Source organism: Mustela nivalis (genome assembly GCF_964662115.1).
Source record: "Mustela nivalis genome assembly, chromosome: 10".
NCBI lineage: Eukaryota > Metazoa > Chordata > Mammalia > Carnivora > Mustelidae > Mustela > Mustela nivalis.
Window position 1 is genome coordinate 43914233 of NC_139029.1, and position 14626 is coordinate 43928858.

Genomic DNA, 14626 nt, shown 5'->3' on the forward strand with positions numbered 1-14626 from the left:
GGCCAGATAATCCCTCGTTGGGCCTGGGGGTGGGGAGCTCTCCCATGCTTTGTAAGATGTTTAGCACACACTGTGTTCCAGGAGCACAATCTCCAAAGTTGTGACAACCATAAATGTTTCTGGATGTTACCAAAGGTCCTCTCAAGGGCAAAATAACTCCTCATTGACACCACTACAGACTCCTAGTGGGCCTCTGATTTTCTCCTCACATCACTCAAAAACTCCTTCGCACATGCGAGAAAGAGGCAGAAATCAGGGACATCAGGGGTTTTTTTAGGACCCATAACAGTCTCCACTTCTGTCAAATGCTTGCCTAAATGTCTGAAAAGATAGAGGCAAAACCAACTGAGTGCCTCATTAAAATCTCCACAACTAAATATTTCTTAAGCATACAAGTTGTTCATTAAAATTTTTCATAACTTTATTTGAGATGAATAATGATACTACCAGGTCATCCTGCTAATGAGAGAATTTAAGTATTCCCAAAGAGATCAAGATGGCTGATAGCTTTAGACAAGCTACTTAACTTCTCTGAACTATCATTTCTTCAACTGCAAAATGAAATCAATCAATCCTCTATCATCGACTTGTGAGGGCTCAGTAAAATAAGACATATGACAGGGCTGCCACATGTTCAGTTATTCCTGTCTCTCCATCTCTACTTATTTAATTAATTTATGAATATGTCTGGAAGAGTAAGAGAATGTGTGTAGGTATGAGATCATTGGTGCAGCTGTGTAGCTGTCACTGTAATTCTAAAGAATGTTTCTGGAGATGTCTATGGAAGACATCTGGTCCCCTCAAGACACAAATATGCTGGGTTTTCATATCTAATATCTGGATGAAAAGCAGAAAGTCCATTCATTTACAACAGCTCTCAGGCTCCCGATGTTTGGCAACACATTGTAGAAACTTTATGTAACTATTAGCATTTTCTACATTTGGGCAGCTGTTTATGACCAAGCTGATAGACCAGTGTTAGCCTTGTTTCAGTCTTAAAAAGCAAATTGATCTGACTTTAGTAGTTCCAAGAGTCACTCAGAAAGATCGAGTAATTCTGCGACTCTCTCTTAATTTGGCTTTGCCTCATTCTGAAAAAAAGATCTCTTTGCTAGACTGGTATTGGTTGCAAATCCTCCTTTCCTCAACCATATGGATATCATTTTTCAAAAGATCTGAAGGACAGTGGCCTTTGGTGTCTGAGATTTTAGGGTGTTTGGCTAATCAATACCCTAGTCACTAATTAACCACATCTCAATGAGAATTGAGCGAGTTCTGTTGGTTCCAAACATTACATTGATCTTACCGGTCCCAGTCTGAAGACATCTTTGACTCCTGCTCTCTGAATAATTTTATTCGTTCTAAGTAACATAGGGTGGATGAAATGTTTGCTGCTGCTTTCTTCATCTTGTCTTTGATGACTTGTCAGCCTGGGGTAACCATTCAGGAGAAGGTGAACCGGTGAGTTGGTCATAATTCTGCAAGATTTGTACCTAGGGATCACCGAGTGGGGTGCTAAGACACTTTCATGTTTGCAACAGGTGATTTTAGGATGGAATGTGATGTCTTTCATATTATTACCAATCCAGTGAAGAAGTGCAGGGCAGTGAAAAGAGCATGTCCTTGGAGTCCGATGGACCTAGATACAAATCACTCAGTCTAATCTAATCTGAGATCTAATACTCGATAGTTGGGCAATCTGGAGGGCACCAGTTAATCTCTTTGAGCTTCAGGTTCCTTAGCTGGAAATGAGAAAAATAATGTCTCATCTATAAGAGCTGATGAATATGAAATAAGTTCCCAGATATAAAGTATACTTGGTTTAATAAATAATAATTCTCTTGAGTAATGTCAGACAGCTAACCTCTACTCATCCGTTTGTGAATCATGAAAATTCCCATCTCATAGTGTTTGAGGGGAGATACAATTAGGCAATGTTAATAACATCATCTTGCGAAAGGCGAGAGACTATAGAGATGCTGGGTCATTTCATTCTTAAAATGAGTTTACCTTTTGCTGTAGGGTAATGAATGGAAGTGATATTTTCATAGGTACTTTGCAATTTTGCTCATTTCATTTCCTTAAATTGTCCAGCCAGGCTTCAGGTTTTTATATCTTAACATCAAATATGTTAATGGTGCTTAAACAGCCCCTTATTTTAGCTTTGGGGTAGTTTGAAAGCAGTCCTTGTCTCCCAAACACTGAAGATTTTAAGTTGAGCTATTTTATTCAAGTTCTTGTTGAGTGATTTAATTTTGAATCATTATTGCTTTTAAATGCTAGAGCAAGAGAGATTTCCTTTATGTAACAGATCAGGAGGGGGAAAGGCATTTTTTACAAGCAGTTCATTTGCGACTTGTATTTAAAGCAAATATGCATTTGAAAAATCAGAAAATTCACCTCTAATAATTACAAGATAAAGGCAAGAGAACAGTGGTAAAGGAAATCTCTGCTGAGATACTCGTAATTATAAAACTTATCATTGTAATCCTTTTTGAAAATGAACAAAGCTTCTTGATGTTTGATGAACTTATCAAAGAAGACAGACCAGTGAAGAGGCAAATTTGAAGTCTAGGCAAAAGAGAACCAATTAAATACTTCACAAAGTGCTGAAGTAGGAAATCATGAGGTCTTATGTGTCTAATGCCAGTTTATCTGACCCAGGCTTTGAAAATGGAAGATTACATGGTAAAATGATTTTACTGGGTTAGAATTATGGCCCTGGCATTGACTGTCGGTGTGATCTCAGGCAAGTTACGTAAGTGTTCGGAGTTGTAAAATGGAAGGAAATTCAGAGAAACAAATGGATGAAAGTACCCAAGACAATGCCTGGTACTTTGCAAACATTCAGTGGAAACTACTGCCCGCGGTGTTGTGTGGTTGCTATTGTCATATTTTGGTCTTTCCATTCTCTCAGATGGTGGACAAGAATTAGGTAGAACAAATGTATTATGTGCCCGTTGGCATGGATCAGCAAGTTTGGTCAGTGCTTTCAAACATTTACAAAACTTAAGTGTCACACTTTTTGCTCCAAATAAAATCTTATACGAAACCTAACAGTGAGAAAAAGAGATGATGTACATTTATGTTTTCAATGGTACACTTAAATTAAAAATTTTTTAATTTAAAATTTTTGGTACATTTTTATTTTTATGAGCTCTTCTTTACCATTTGCTTATTATCAACCCCTAATAGAAATATGGGATTGAGAAAAACATTTAAAAATAATGGTGATGAAGGATACCTAGGTGGCTCAGTCAATTAAGTGTCCGCCTTCAGCTCACGTCATGATCCCAGGGTCCTGGGTTTGAGTCCCGCCCTGGGCTCCTTGCTCAGTGGGAGCCTGCTTCTTCTTCCCCCACTGCCTGCTGCTCCCCAACTTGTGCTCTCTCTCTGGCAAATAAATAAGTAAATAAATCTTTAAGAAAATAAAATAAAATCATGATGATGAAAACCAGTTGTAATATCCAGTCTCAAGTATCAATAGATCTCCATTACATCTTTTATATAAATAATACATTTTAGCATGTGTGTTGCCTTAAAAAGTTTAAACAACTTAAGGAGGACATGTATTGCATGGAGCACCAGATGTTATATGTAAACAATGAATCTTGGAACACTCCATCAAGGAGTAGTGATGTACTGTACGGTGACTAACACAGCATAATAAAAAATAATAATAATTTTAAAAATTCCAAATATTAAATTATAATGCTGGGCAAGAAATAATCTAATTCTAAAAAAATGTAATATATGCCTGATCATGTTATTTGTAAAATAAATTTAAGCTTATGTATAAAATGATTGTATGAAAATTAAAGAAAATTGGGGCACCTGGGTGGTTCAGTGGGTTAAGCCTCTGCCTTCAGCTCATGTCATAATCTCAGGGTCCTGGGATCGAGCCCCACATTGGGCTCTCTGCTTAGCAGGGAGTCCAGTCCCCCCCACACACACACCCCTGCCACCTGCCTCTCTGCCTGCTTGTGATCTCTCTCTCTCTCTCTGTCAAATTAAAAAAATCTTTAAAAAAAAGAAAGAAAGAAAACCACATTCTTAAATAAAATAGTAATGCATCAGATAAAAATGTTTAAATAGGGACGCCTGGGTGGCTCAGTTGGTTAAGCGGCTGCCTTCAGCTCAGGTCATGATCCTAGCGTCCTGGGATCAAGTCCCACATCGGGCTCCTTCTTGGCAGGGAGCCTGCATCTCCCTCTGCCTCTGCCTACCTCTCTGTCTGCCTGTGCTCGCTCTCGCTTCTCTCTCTATGACAAATAAATAAATAAAATCTTTAAAAAAAAAGGTTAAATAATTTTCAGTCCTTCTAATTTCTTGAGATTGTTCTATAATAAAGAATATATGATCTCTTAGTGAATATATTGTGTGCATTCAAAAGCATGTATTTCTGTGTTTTTGGGTGTAGTGCTAATTAAATCAATCATTAAATCAAGCTGGTTAATGTTGCTCAAGTTTTCATCTTCTTGTTCTATTTATTACTGAGGGCGGGATGTTGCAGTCTCCAGCTATCTTTGTGGATTTGTCTATTTCTCCTTTCAGTTCCTGAAAGCAAAAAGAAGCAGTTTATGCTTTACGTGTTTTCAAACTCTGTTTCTCTATCTATCTACCTACCTATCATCTATCTATATTTAGAATAATTATGTCTTCTTGATGACTTGCCTCCTTATCATTATGAAAGGCTCTCATTATCCATAGCAATTGGTTTTGTTCTACAGTCTATTATTAGTATAACTATTCTTGCTTTCTTATGATTATTGTTTGCATGGTGAGTTTTTTCTACTATTTTATTTTGACTTATCTGACTCTTCGTACTTTAAGGTATGCTTCATGTAGATAGCCCATAAATGAATTTTGCTTCAGTATCTAATCTAACAATCACTGTCTTTTAATCACAGTATTTATACCATTTATATAAATTGTAATTACTGACAACTCTGCATTTGCTTATCACATTTTTATTTGCTTTCTATGTGTCCCATTTGTTCTTTAATTCTGGTTTTTATCTTTTAGATTTAATATTTTTTCTAGTTCCAAATGATTTATTAACTATTCTGCTTTCTTGTTGCTGTTGTTATTGTTCTTAGATTTACAATATATATCCATAATTTATCATAGCCTACTTTCAAATAATATGATACAGCTTCTGGTATTTTTATTCTCACTGAGTAACTTCCTCTGACATTTCTTGCAATGCAGAATGACTTTTGCTGATGAATTCTCCATTTTCAGTGACCTGAAGATGTCTTTATTTTGCCTTTATCACATCACTTTAAATATGTCATTCCATTATCTTCGGTTTGCATAGTCTCTGAGGAAAAATCTGCTTTCCTCTTTGTGTAATATGTCATTTTTAAAAAATTGACTGCTTTTACAATTTTCTATTACTGATTTCCAGCAATTTGATTATGATGCACCTTGGTATGGTTCTATAGGTTTATAGCTCTCAGCAAATTTGTAAAAAAGTTTTGCCATTATTAATTTAAATATGTTCTCTGTCTCATAATCTCTTTTCTTTCTGATAGTAGAGTCATAGATAGGTTAGACTGCTCGATATCCCACAAACCAATGAGGCTCTACTCTTGTTGTTGTTGTCTGCAGTCTGTTTATCTTTTTCTTCCATTTTGGATAGTTTCTGTCACTGTTTCTTCAAGTTTGCTAATCTTTTCTTCCACAGTATTTAATCTGTTGTTAAGCCATTCAATGAGTTTTTTCATTTCTGTGTAATGATTTTCAGCTTTAAAAGTTTCCTTGGGATTCTTTTGTGTCTTCCCCTTATCATCATGTTCATGAGTCTCCCTCCATACGTGGATATATGTGCAGTAACTCTTCTAATGTGCTTGTCTGCTGCTTCCATCATTTCTATATCACAGACCTTTGGAATTAGGATTGACACAGACAACATCAGGTTTAATCCATCCACTTGTGTGGCAAGGAGAAAACTTGAGCCCCAGAGGGAGAGAGAAGGAGCATATTACATAACAACCAGACCTCTCTACCAGGCATATAAATCCTTGCTTTAACCCACTGAGTCACCCAGGCACCCCTCATATAAATCCTTGCTTTGTCATTTTACTACCTATATACCTTTAAGCAAGTTTATTTCATCTCCCTATGACTCTGTTTTACTTACCTATCAAATGGGTGTAATAGTTCCCACCCCACAGGGTTCTTCTATTATTTAAATGAAATAATATAAAAGTGAATGAGGTAATATATTTATACCCAACATTTGTTCTGGGTTCCTACCATATGCAAAGTACACACTTAACACTGGCCTGCAAACAATATAGTTGTGACCTCTGCCTTATAGATCCTGCAGTGTAGAGATGGAAATAAAGTATGAGAAACTCTATGTATATGGCATGATGTTAACATAGGGCAGGCAGGTCAAAGAAAGCTACTTAGAGGAAGAGAGGCTTAACTGAACTGCGAAGTTACAGCCAGATGAATGAGGTGTGATTATTCCATGCAGGGGAAACAGCATTATAAACACACTGCAGGAAAACCTGGCATGTGCCTAGAACCAGAAGTTCTGTGTGGAATTCTGTATGCACACAGCACATAGAAGATACTTTTCTTTTGTTCATTTCATCCATCTATTCCCATCTATTCATTTGTTTGTCCACTTATTCATTCAGTGCATACTCTAGGTATGCTAGGTGCTAGACAGATAATGTTCCTACCCTCATGGAATTTACAGTGTAGTGATGGAGTCGATAAACATGTAAACAAAACATTACAGTAAAAAACTATGTTAAGTACTATGAAGGAAACTAATAAGGCCTTTTGATAGAGGGTATTATAGTAATGTAAGGACAGGGTGGCTGTCCTAGAGATGGGATTTAAGCTGAGGGATGTAGGACAGTAAGGAGAGGCCATGTGAAGAATAAGGGAGAATGGAGAGATCAGCCTCGGTGAAGACCTTCCAGTGGCAAATGGCCCATCATGCTCCTGGCCCTGAAGGATGGGAACAGCATGAGAGTAGGGGATTGTTCCCTGAAAGGATGTCCAAAATGTGCAAGAGACCAGATCACAGGGGACCTTGGGACCATGATGAAGAATCTGTGTACTAAAAACCAACCAACCCGCCAGCCAAAAAACACCAGAAGGTCTTATAATGGGGGACAGGGATTACCTGCTCTCTAATTTAAAAAAATAAAAATCATCCTGGTGGCTGTGCAGAGAAGAATGGGAGGAAGCTGCAGTGGGAGGTCCCCAAGGAGGCCATGGCAGTGATCTGGGTGAGAGATAACGGTACCTTAAATTAGAGTTGTAGCAGTAAAGGGAGACAGAAGGGAAGATATTTGACATATATCTTGAAAGTAAAATGACAGAAATTTCCAAAGGATTGGATATAGAGGTTAGGGGAAGGAGGTAGTTAAAGACCATGGCCAGGTATCTGGCTTAAGCAACTGTGTGTTACTGTGATTCTACTTTTGGATGTGGATAAAACAGAGAGAGAATCTGGTTAGAAGAAAATTAAGAGTTAAGGGGCACCTGGGTGGCTCAGTGGGTTAAGCCTCTGCCTTTGGCTCAGGTCAAGATCTCAGGGTCTTGGGATTGAGCCCCACATCAGGCTCTCTGTTCAGCAGGGAGCCTGTTTCCCCCCACCCCCTCTGCCTGCCTCTCTGCCTACTTGTGATCTCTCTCTCTGTGTCAAATAAATAAATAAAATCTTTTAAAAAAGAAGAAGAAAATAAAAAGTTGATATTTGGAGCCATTGAAAGTTTGCCATGCCTCGGAGGCACTGACTTGGATAAAGAAAACAGAATTTTAATGGAGTGGTCTAGATTGAAGATCTAAAGTGAGGAGGCATTAGCATAAAGTCATGGGAAGCCCAGGAAATGTTCTCACCTTCCTAAGAGTGAGAGAAGCAGAAAGAGAAAAGAAAGGCAGTACTGCACCCTGAGGCATTCTAGTTCGTAGAGAACTCAAAAAGAACTGGCCACAGAGGTCAGGAGGGAGGCAGGAAGTGTGGTGCTGAAGCTGTCTAAGACAGGCCAATATCAAGAAGGGAACAATGGCTAACAGAGGAAAGTAAGACCAAGTCAGAAAACTTTCCACCGGATTTAGCTACATGGAGATCACCAGAGACTCAGCCAACTTTCAAAGTCAACTTAAAATACTTCAGTTTCATGATGTAATTTCCATGTAATAACTGAATGGATCTGCTTCAAGATGATATAATTAGTGATAATCAGTCTTAAATATAAGCTGAGCCAACGTAATAGGATGATCCTCTGGCAATAATCAGGGTTAGGCCTTCTAACCTCAATTGCTGAGGTAGACACTTTGCAGGGGCAAGCATTTGACCCAGAGATTGCATGTTCAACTCCAGGTTTTAGGCCCTTTGCCTTCTGTGCCACCCTGTTTAAAAAAGCCAGATGGGTAGTATGTCACTAGTTCACAGCCCTATCCAGTGTAGACATTCAATACCATTTTGATAAAGATGGAGAGTTTTGATGAGCATGTATGCGGTTGAGAAGGTTAGAGAGAAGGAACTGACATGTACATTGGGCTTGTGCTTGGGGCTTTACATTCATGATCTTAGCCCATATGCAAAACAGTCTCACAAGTTATTAGTATCCTATTTTCACTTATAAGGAAATCAAAGTTCAGTAGATAGCAGAAACTGGATTGTAATACATGCTTGGTGGAATTCAAACCACTTTTGTTAGATCAGTATGCCCTCAATTGCATTACACAATCTTACAGATGTTACATGAAACAAGAAATGATGTATTCAGAAATTGGGGAAATGCTGGGTTGTGCAAATTAGAATGCAGAACTTCCCAGGGCCTTTAATAGGTTGCATTTTATATTTCTAAGAGTAGCATGTTGTATGCAATTTATCCAAATTTGACATGTATATTTTCTTCTCTTCCTTCCGAACCCCAGGTTGAGCACTCCCCAGAGACCACTTTGAGAAATCCTGCCATAGTACTATATTGACTTGTGGTGATTCTATAGATTAAAAAACAAAACAAAACAAAACAAAAAAACCCTAAAAGCCAGTTAGGTAAAGAAACTTGCTCATTGTAGCATAACAAAGTAGATGTAAACTAAAAATTATAATAAAAAAACTCCTGACTCTCAGGGTTATTGCATGAGTACATTCTCAGCAGTTAGGAGATGCTTTTCTTGTTTTTTTATTTTTTGGTGATGCTTTAAAACTATTTGCTGAGCTTTACTAGATCACAGATTTATCCATGGTTTCCTAAAAAAAATGATATAATTCTTCTGGAAAGCCATTTGGCCACAGTGTCATAAGCCTTAAAATCACCTATATCCTTCAACCCAACCATCCCATTCTACAGGAAGTATCTTCAGGAAGGAACTTAGAATATGGAAACACTGGGTGGTCAATAATCTAATTTTTTGCTGTTAGATGAGTGGAACCATGTGTAGCCATCATAAATACTTTACATTTCTGCTATGGTATTAAGTGGAAAATCAGGATGTAAAATGTAATACTCAGTATGACCTCAATTATATTATGAAAATGGAGAAGAAGGAAATATAACAAAATATTAATTGTGGGAGGGTCAGAGGCATTTTTTTCTTTTATGTTCTCTTTAAAGAGAATGTATTACTTTTATAATAAGCAAAAAATAAACTCCATTTAAAGATTCATTGGAATGATACGAGAAAATACTGCACATATTGATATTGGCTAAAAGGTTGGAGCCCTATAATGACTTAATGAATGGTCCTTGCATACTTTCTGTACTCTTGCTTCAGTGATAGCATTACTATGTGTGCTTCTGTCTAGACATCATGTCACAAAGCTTTTAAAAACTACAGCAACACAAGCCCTGCTCTGTCTAGGCTTCTGCTTCCTTCCATTAATACTGTTTCCTTCCACTTTGACATCATAATGCAGTCTCTGTGGGCTTACACTGACATTATCTTGACAATTCCATAGTGAGATGCAAAACTAATCCTGGAGTCATTTTCTGTTCCCAAACCTTCACCATGTATCTTCTACCCTTCTTTTGATGATTAGAACCCTGTCTTTCTCCATGTCCCCATACTTCAAACTTTTATTCTTAGGATGGTTTATCAGAAAAATGACACATAGACAGAATCTTGAGCCATTTGAATGTCTAGTTATCAGGATTAATTAATTAGCTTCTAACCCTAGATTAGGTTCAAGTAAGTCTCTAAACAATGTCACTCTATTTCCTGTAAATTGGTTTCATTCTTTCTCTTCTTTTCTTTCTTTCCTTCCTTCCTCTCCCTCTCTCCCCCTTCCCTCCTCTCTTCCCTTTTTGTCCCTCACCCTCCCTGCTCCCCTCCTTTCATTCTTTTTTATTTCCCCTTTCCTAAATATTCACTGAACACTTTCATTGGGTCTGGCACCCTGATAGGAACAGTAAACAAACATACAGACAGTATCTGCCTTCATAGAGCTTACAATCTGATGAAGACAAAAATTAGACAAATATTACAAAGGTGATAATTAAGTGTTGAGAAAATGTGCAGAGACTCATTAAACCAGATGAGGGGAGGAAAAATATTTCCCTAGAGAAATGAACTTTAGGATGACATTGAAAGATACCTAGGCGTTAACCAGATCAAGAGGGAGAGTTGGATTAGTTCAGGATTGGGTTTTAGAGGTAGGCATGATTAAAGGAGCAGTAGAGTCCGGACATTTAGGACATAATTATGATTTTAAAATGATAGATCATGGACTCAAAACTAGTTATAAAGGGAAATTAAAATAGGAGGGGATATTATTGACTGAAAGCTTGGGTGTCACAAGAGTAAAAGTTCCAAAGAAGTTCAAATGAAAGTGAACTGAGAATCCTTGAGCATCTAATACAGAAGGAGAAGAACCCCCAAATAACCATTCACAGATGACTCATGGACTAGTGATTTGGAGAAGAAGCTGTTTCAGAGAGTGAGAAGGACCAGGATTGACCATAGAAGATAGTGGAGTGAGGAAAAAGGTCCATGGAGATGAAGAAAAGGAGTGACTGAGGGGCAAGTGTTGAATAACTCATTTATGGGGCTGACAGGGTTTCCAGGGTGATGGAAGGAATTGGAATAGAGAGGAAGTTTGTGAGCCGAGTGCTGAAGCTTTTGGAGGGACAGGAGCACTGGTATTACATACCAACATCATTTTATAGATCAGTGTTTCTTAAACAGTGGCCTGCAGATTCCAGGGAGTCCCCAAGATCTTTTCAGAGGGGCTCGGTGGGTTCACCACAATATCATAATAACACTAAGACATTTGCCATTTCCACTGTATTAATATTTTCACTGATGGTGCAAAAGTTATGGCAGATAAAAATACTGTGGTCTTAGTATAAATCAAGACAGTGATATCAAACAGTGTATCAGTTTGTATCAATACAAAAATGATACACTGGCAGTGTATCAAACAGGAAAGAAGTTAAGTCTGACTTAAGAGAGTCCCTCTCTTGAATAAAAATCAATAAAATAAAAATAAACAATAAAAATCATGAATGTTAGTAAAGTTGAATCTCTGAGAAAAATGCCTCAATCTTAGAATACAAGTTATTTAAATATTCGATGTGACAAAATGGGGAAGAATGCACTATGAACTTCTGTTATCCTGAAGTCTGATGCTTGTCTTAAGGAAAAGCAATTAACCAATTTTTTTCCCTTGAACATTGTTTTTTCTCAACAAAATAGCTGCCAAGTTATCGTTATTCAGGCTTACTTATTTGGCAGGCATTGTCTCAAAAATGAACAGGGAGCCCATCGCTTCAAGGAAACCAAATAATAGCATTTGTTATCAATGATAAAAATTTTTGAGGTTTCAAACAAAAATCTAAATTTTGGAAAACATACCCACTGAGCTTGATGAGATCACTGATATTTGATATTAACAAATTTGACTAATTTATGTTGGAGAGTAAAATGTGTTAACATTGTTAAGATATGCATAGTGAACCATTATTTTCCAAATTTCCAATGCCCGGTGTTACAAAAATCATGTAGGAGTGCCAGATTCATTCAAAATACACAGAGACCAGTGGACTTTAATGTAAGAGGGTGCAAAAAAATTCATTGACATGATTTCAGATTCCATATTACAACTAACATTTTAAAAAATTACCACTTGTCAAAGTTGTGGTGTAGTATCAAAAAAGAATACCCACAGTGATCTGAAAAGACTGTTAAAATTCCCCTCAACTGTGTAATATTTTCAACTATATACATCTAAGAGGCTGATTTTCTTCAAAGACCTCTCAATCAAAACAACATAAGCAACAGATTGAATGAAGAAGCAGAAATGAGACTCGAACTGCATTCTACTAACTCAAACATAAAACACAGTTGCAAACATGTAGATTAATGACATACTTTTCACTAATTATTTTTCAAGGAAATCTGTTTTCAAATATAATTACGGCATATATTGTAACATGTAATGAGTTTGATATTAAAATCAAAATAGATATATATTGGGGCACCTGGGTGGCTCAGTGGGTTGGGGCCTCTGCCTTCAGCTCAGGTCATGATTCCAGAGTCCTGGGATCAAGCCCCGCATCAGGCTCTCTGCTCTGTGGGGAGCCTGCTTACCCCTCTCTCTCTGCCTGCCTCTCTGCCTGCTTGTGATCTCTGTCTGTCAAATAAATAAATAAAATCTTTTTAAAAAATAGGTATATATTGCTAAATATGTACCTATCTATAGATCAATAAATACATATTGCTAAAATTTCTGTTCAGATTTTGAATCAGTATCAGTATCAGTAGATGCAGCCCACTTAAACAAAGGCTCTTTGGAGTCCTCCATGGTATACTAGAATGTATAAGAGTCCTGGGATCCAAGTTTGAAAACCAGTGTTAAAGATGAACATTGCTTTCCCCAAGGCTCCTTGTCTTGGGTTTCAACCTGGGTGTCATCATTCATCACGACTAGTGACTCATGGAATAACTAGTATGAGATGTGAAGCACCCTTTCTCCTACGCTAGGGTGATAATTATGCCATTCGTCAAAACAGAGGCTGCCTAGCTCTCCGAAATTATGGTAATACTGGAGATAACAGACAGTCTTCCTACGATCTTTGCTCAGTGGGCTGACCATGCTCTAACCCTGCAGTAGCAGCAATGATGTTGTGGGAAGAAGCTCAGGCTTGGAGCCAGGCAAGCTTGTGGCTTGTCCACCTCACTCTGTGTGACCTGGGCAAGCTCTTTAACCTCTGAGGATACAGCATGGGGTAACAGGAAGAACATGGCCTTGGAGAAAGACCAGTTTCTACCTTCTACCTGCACTACCCTAGGCAAGGCTCTCACTCTCTCAGTTCTGTTGGCTGGTCTGTGAAACGAAGAAGCAGCAGCATGATGAGGAAATGAACATGGGCTCTGCCATCAAACCAGCTAGGTCAAATTCTGCCTTTGTCACCCTTGGGCTGTGACTTCTGGGACTACTTAGCTCTTAGGAATCTCAGCTTTCTTATATATAAATGGGGCTAATGATATTTGCCTCCTCGGATCATTACAGAGAATTAAATGATGAGGTAATTCATGGAACATCCTAACGTAATAACAAAAGCCAACCTTTAACGAATACTTCATAAGTATTTTAACATATTGTCAATAACTCCATCAGGTAATGTTGTTTTTAGCATAGTTAAAAATTTCCCATAGATGGGAAAGCTGTAGCTAAGAGATGTTAAGTTACCAGATTTCCAAGTCAGCAGGTGGCAAGATTCAAAGCTAGTCCTCTCACCCCAAACTCCATGTTCTTAACCACTGGGATTTCTGCTACTCTGAGTCTTCAAAAACAATTGTTAGTTCTCCTGATTCTTTGAAAAGATAAAAAAAAATAGTAAATTTTTGGCTGGACTCATCAAGAAAAAGAACCAAAATAGATAAAATCCAAAGAGAAAGGAGAGAACTGACACCACAGAAACACAAAGAATTATAAAAGACCACTACAAAAAATTATATGACAACAAATTGAGCAACCTAGCAGAAATAGGTAAATTCCTAGAAATTGACGATCTTCCAAAACTAAATTAGAAGCTAACAAAATCTGAACAGACTATTACTAACAAAATGGAACCAGTAATCAGGAAATTCCAATAAACAGAAGTCCAGGACCTGACAGATTCACAGATGAATCCCACCAAACTATTAAAGAAGAGTTAATACTTATTCTCCTCAAACTAGTTCAAAAAATAGAAGAGGAAGGAGAGCTTCCAAATACATTCTATAAGGCCAGCCTTACTCTGATACCAAAAAACTAAGGCAACACATAAGAAGAAAAGTACAAGCCATCTCTGATGAAAACAGATGCAAAAATCCTCAACAAAATATTAGCAAAACACATCCACCAACACATTAAAAGGATCATTCACCATGATCTAGTGGGATTTATTCCAAGGATGTAAGAATGGTTCAATATTCACAAATCAATCAACATGATATGCCACATTAATAAAATGAAAGATAAAAATGATCATCTCAATAGATTCAGAAAAAGAATTTGACAAAATTTGACATCCATTAATGATAAAAACTCTCAAAAAGTAGGTTTAGAGGGAACATACCTCAACATACTAAAGGTCATATATGGCAAGCCCACAGCTAACATACTCACTGGTGAAAACGGAGAGCTCTTTCTCTAAGACCA

At 37.5% G+C, this 14626-nt stretch overlaps 1 protein-coding gene across 1 annotated transcript in view; it reads left to right on the top strand.

The window, feature by feature from the left end:
- Positions 1-1297: 1297 nt before the first annotated feature.
- Positions 1298-14626, top strand: part of C8A (complement C8 alpha chain) — a 64576-nt gene continuing 51247 nt past the window's right edge. The window contains exon 1 of the mRNA XM_082688112.1: positions 1298-1461. Within this exon, the coding sequence (XP_082544238.1) occupies positions 1385-1461 (77 nt within the window). The 5' untranslated portion in view covers positions 1298-1384. The remainder of the gene's footprint in view (positions 1462-14626) is intronic.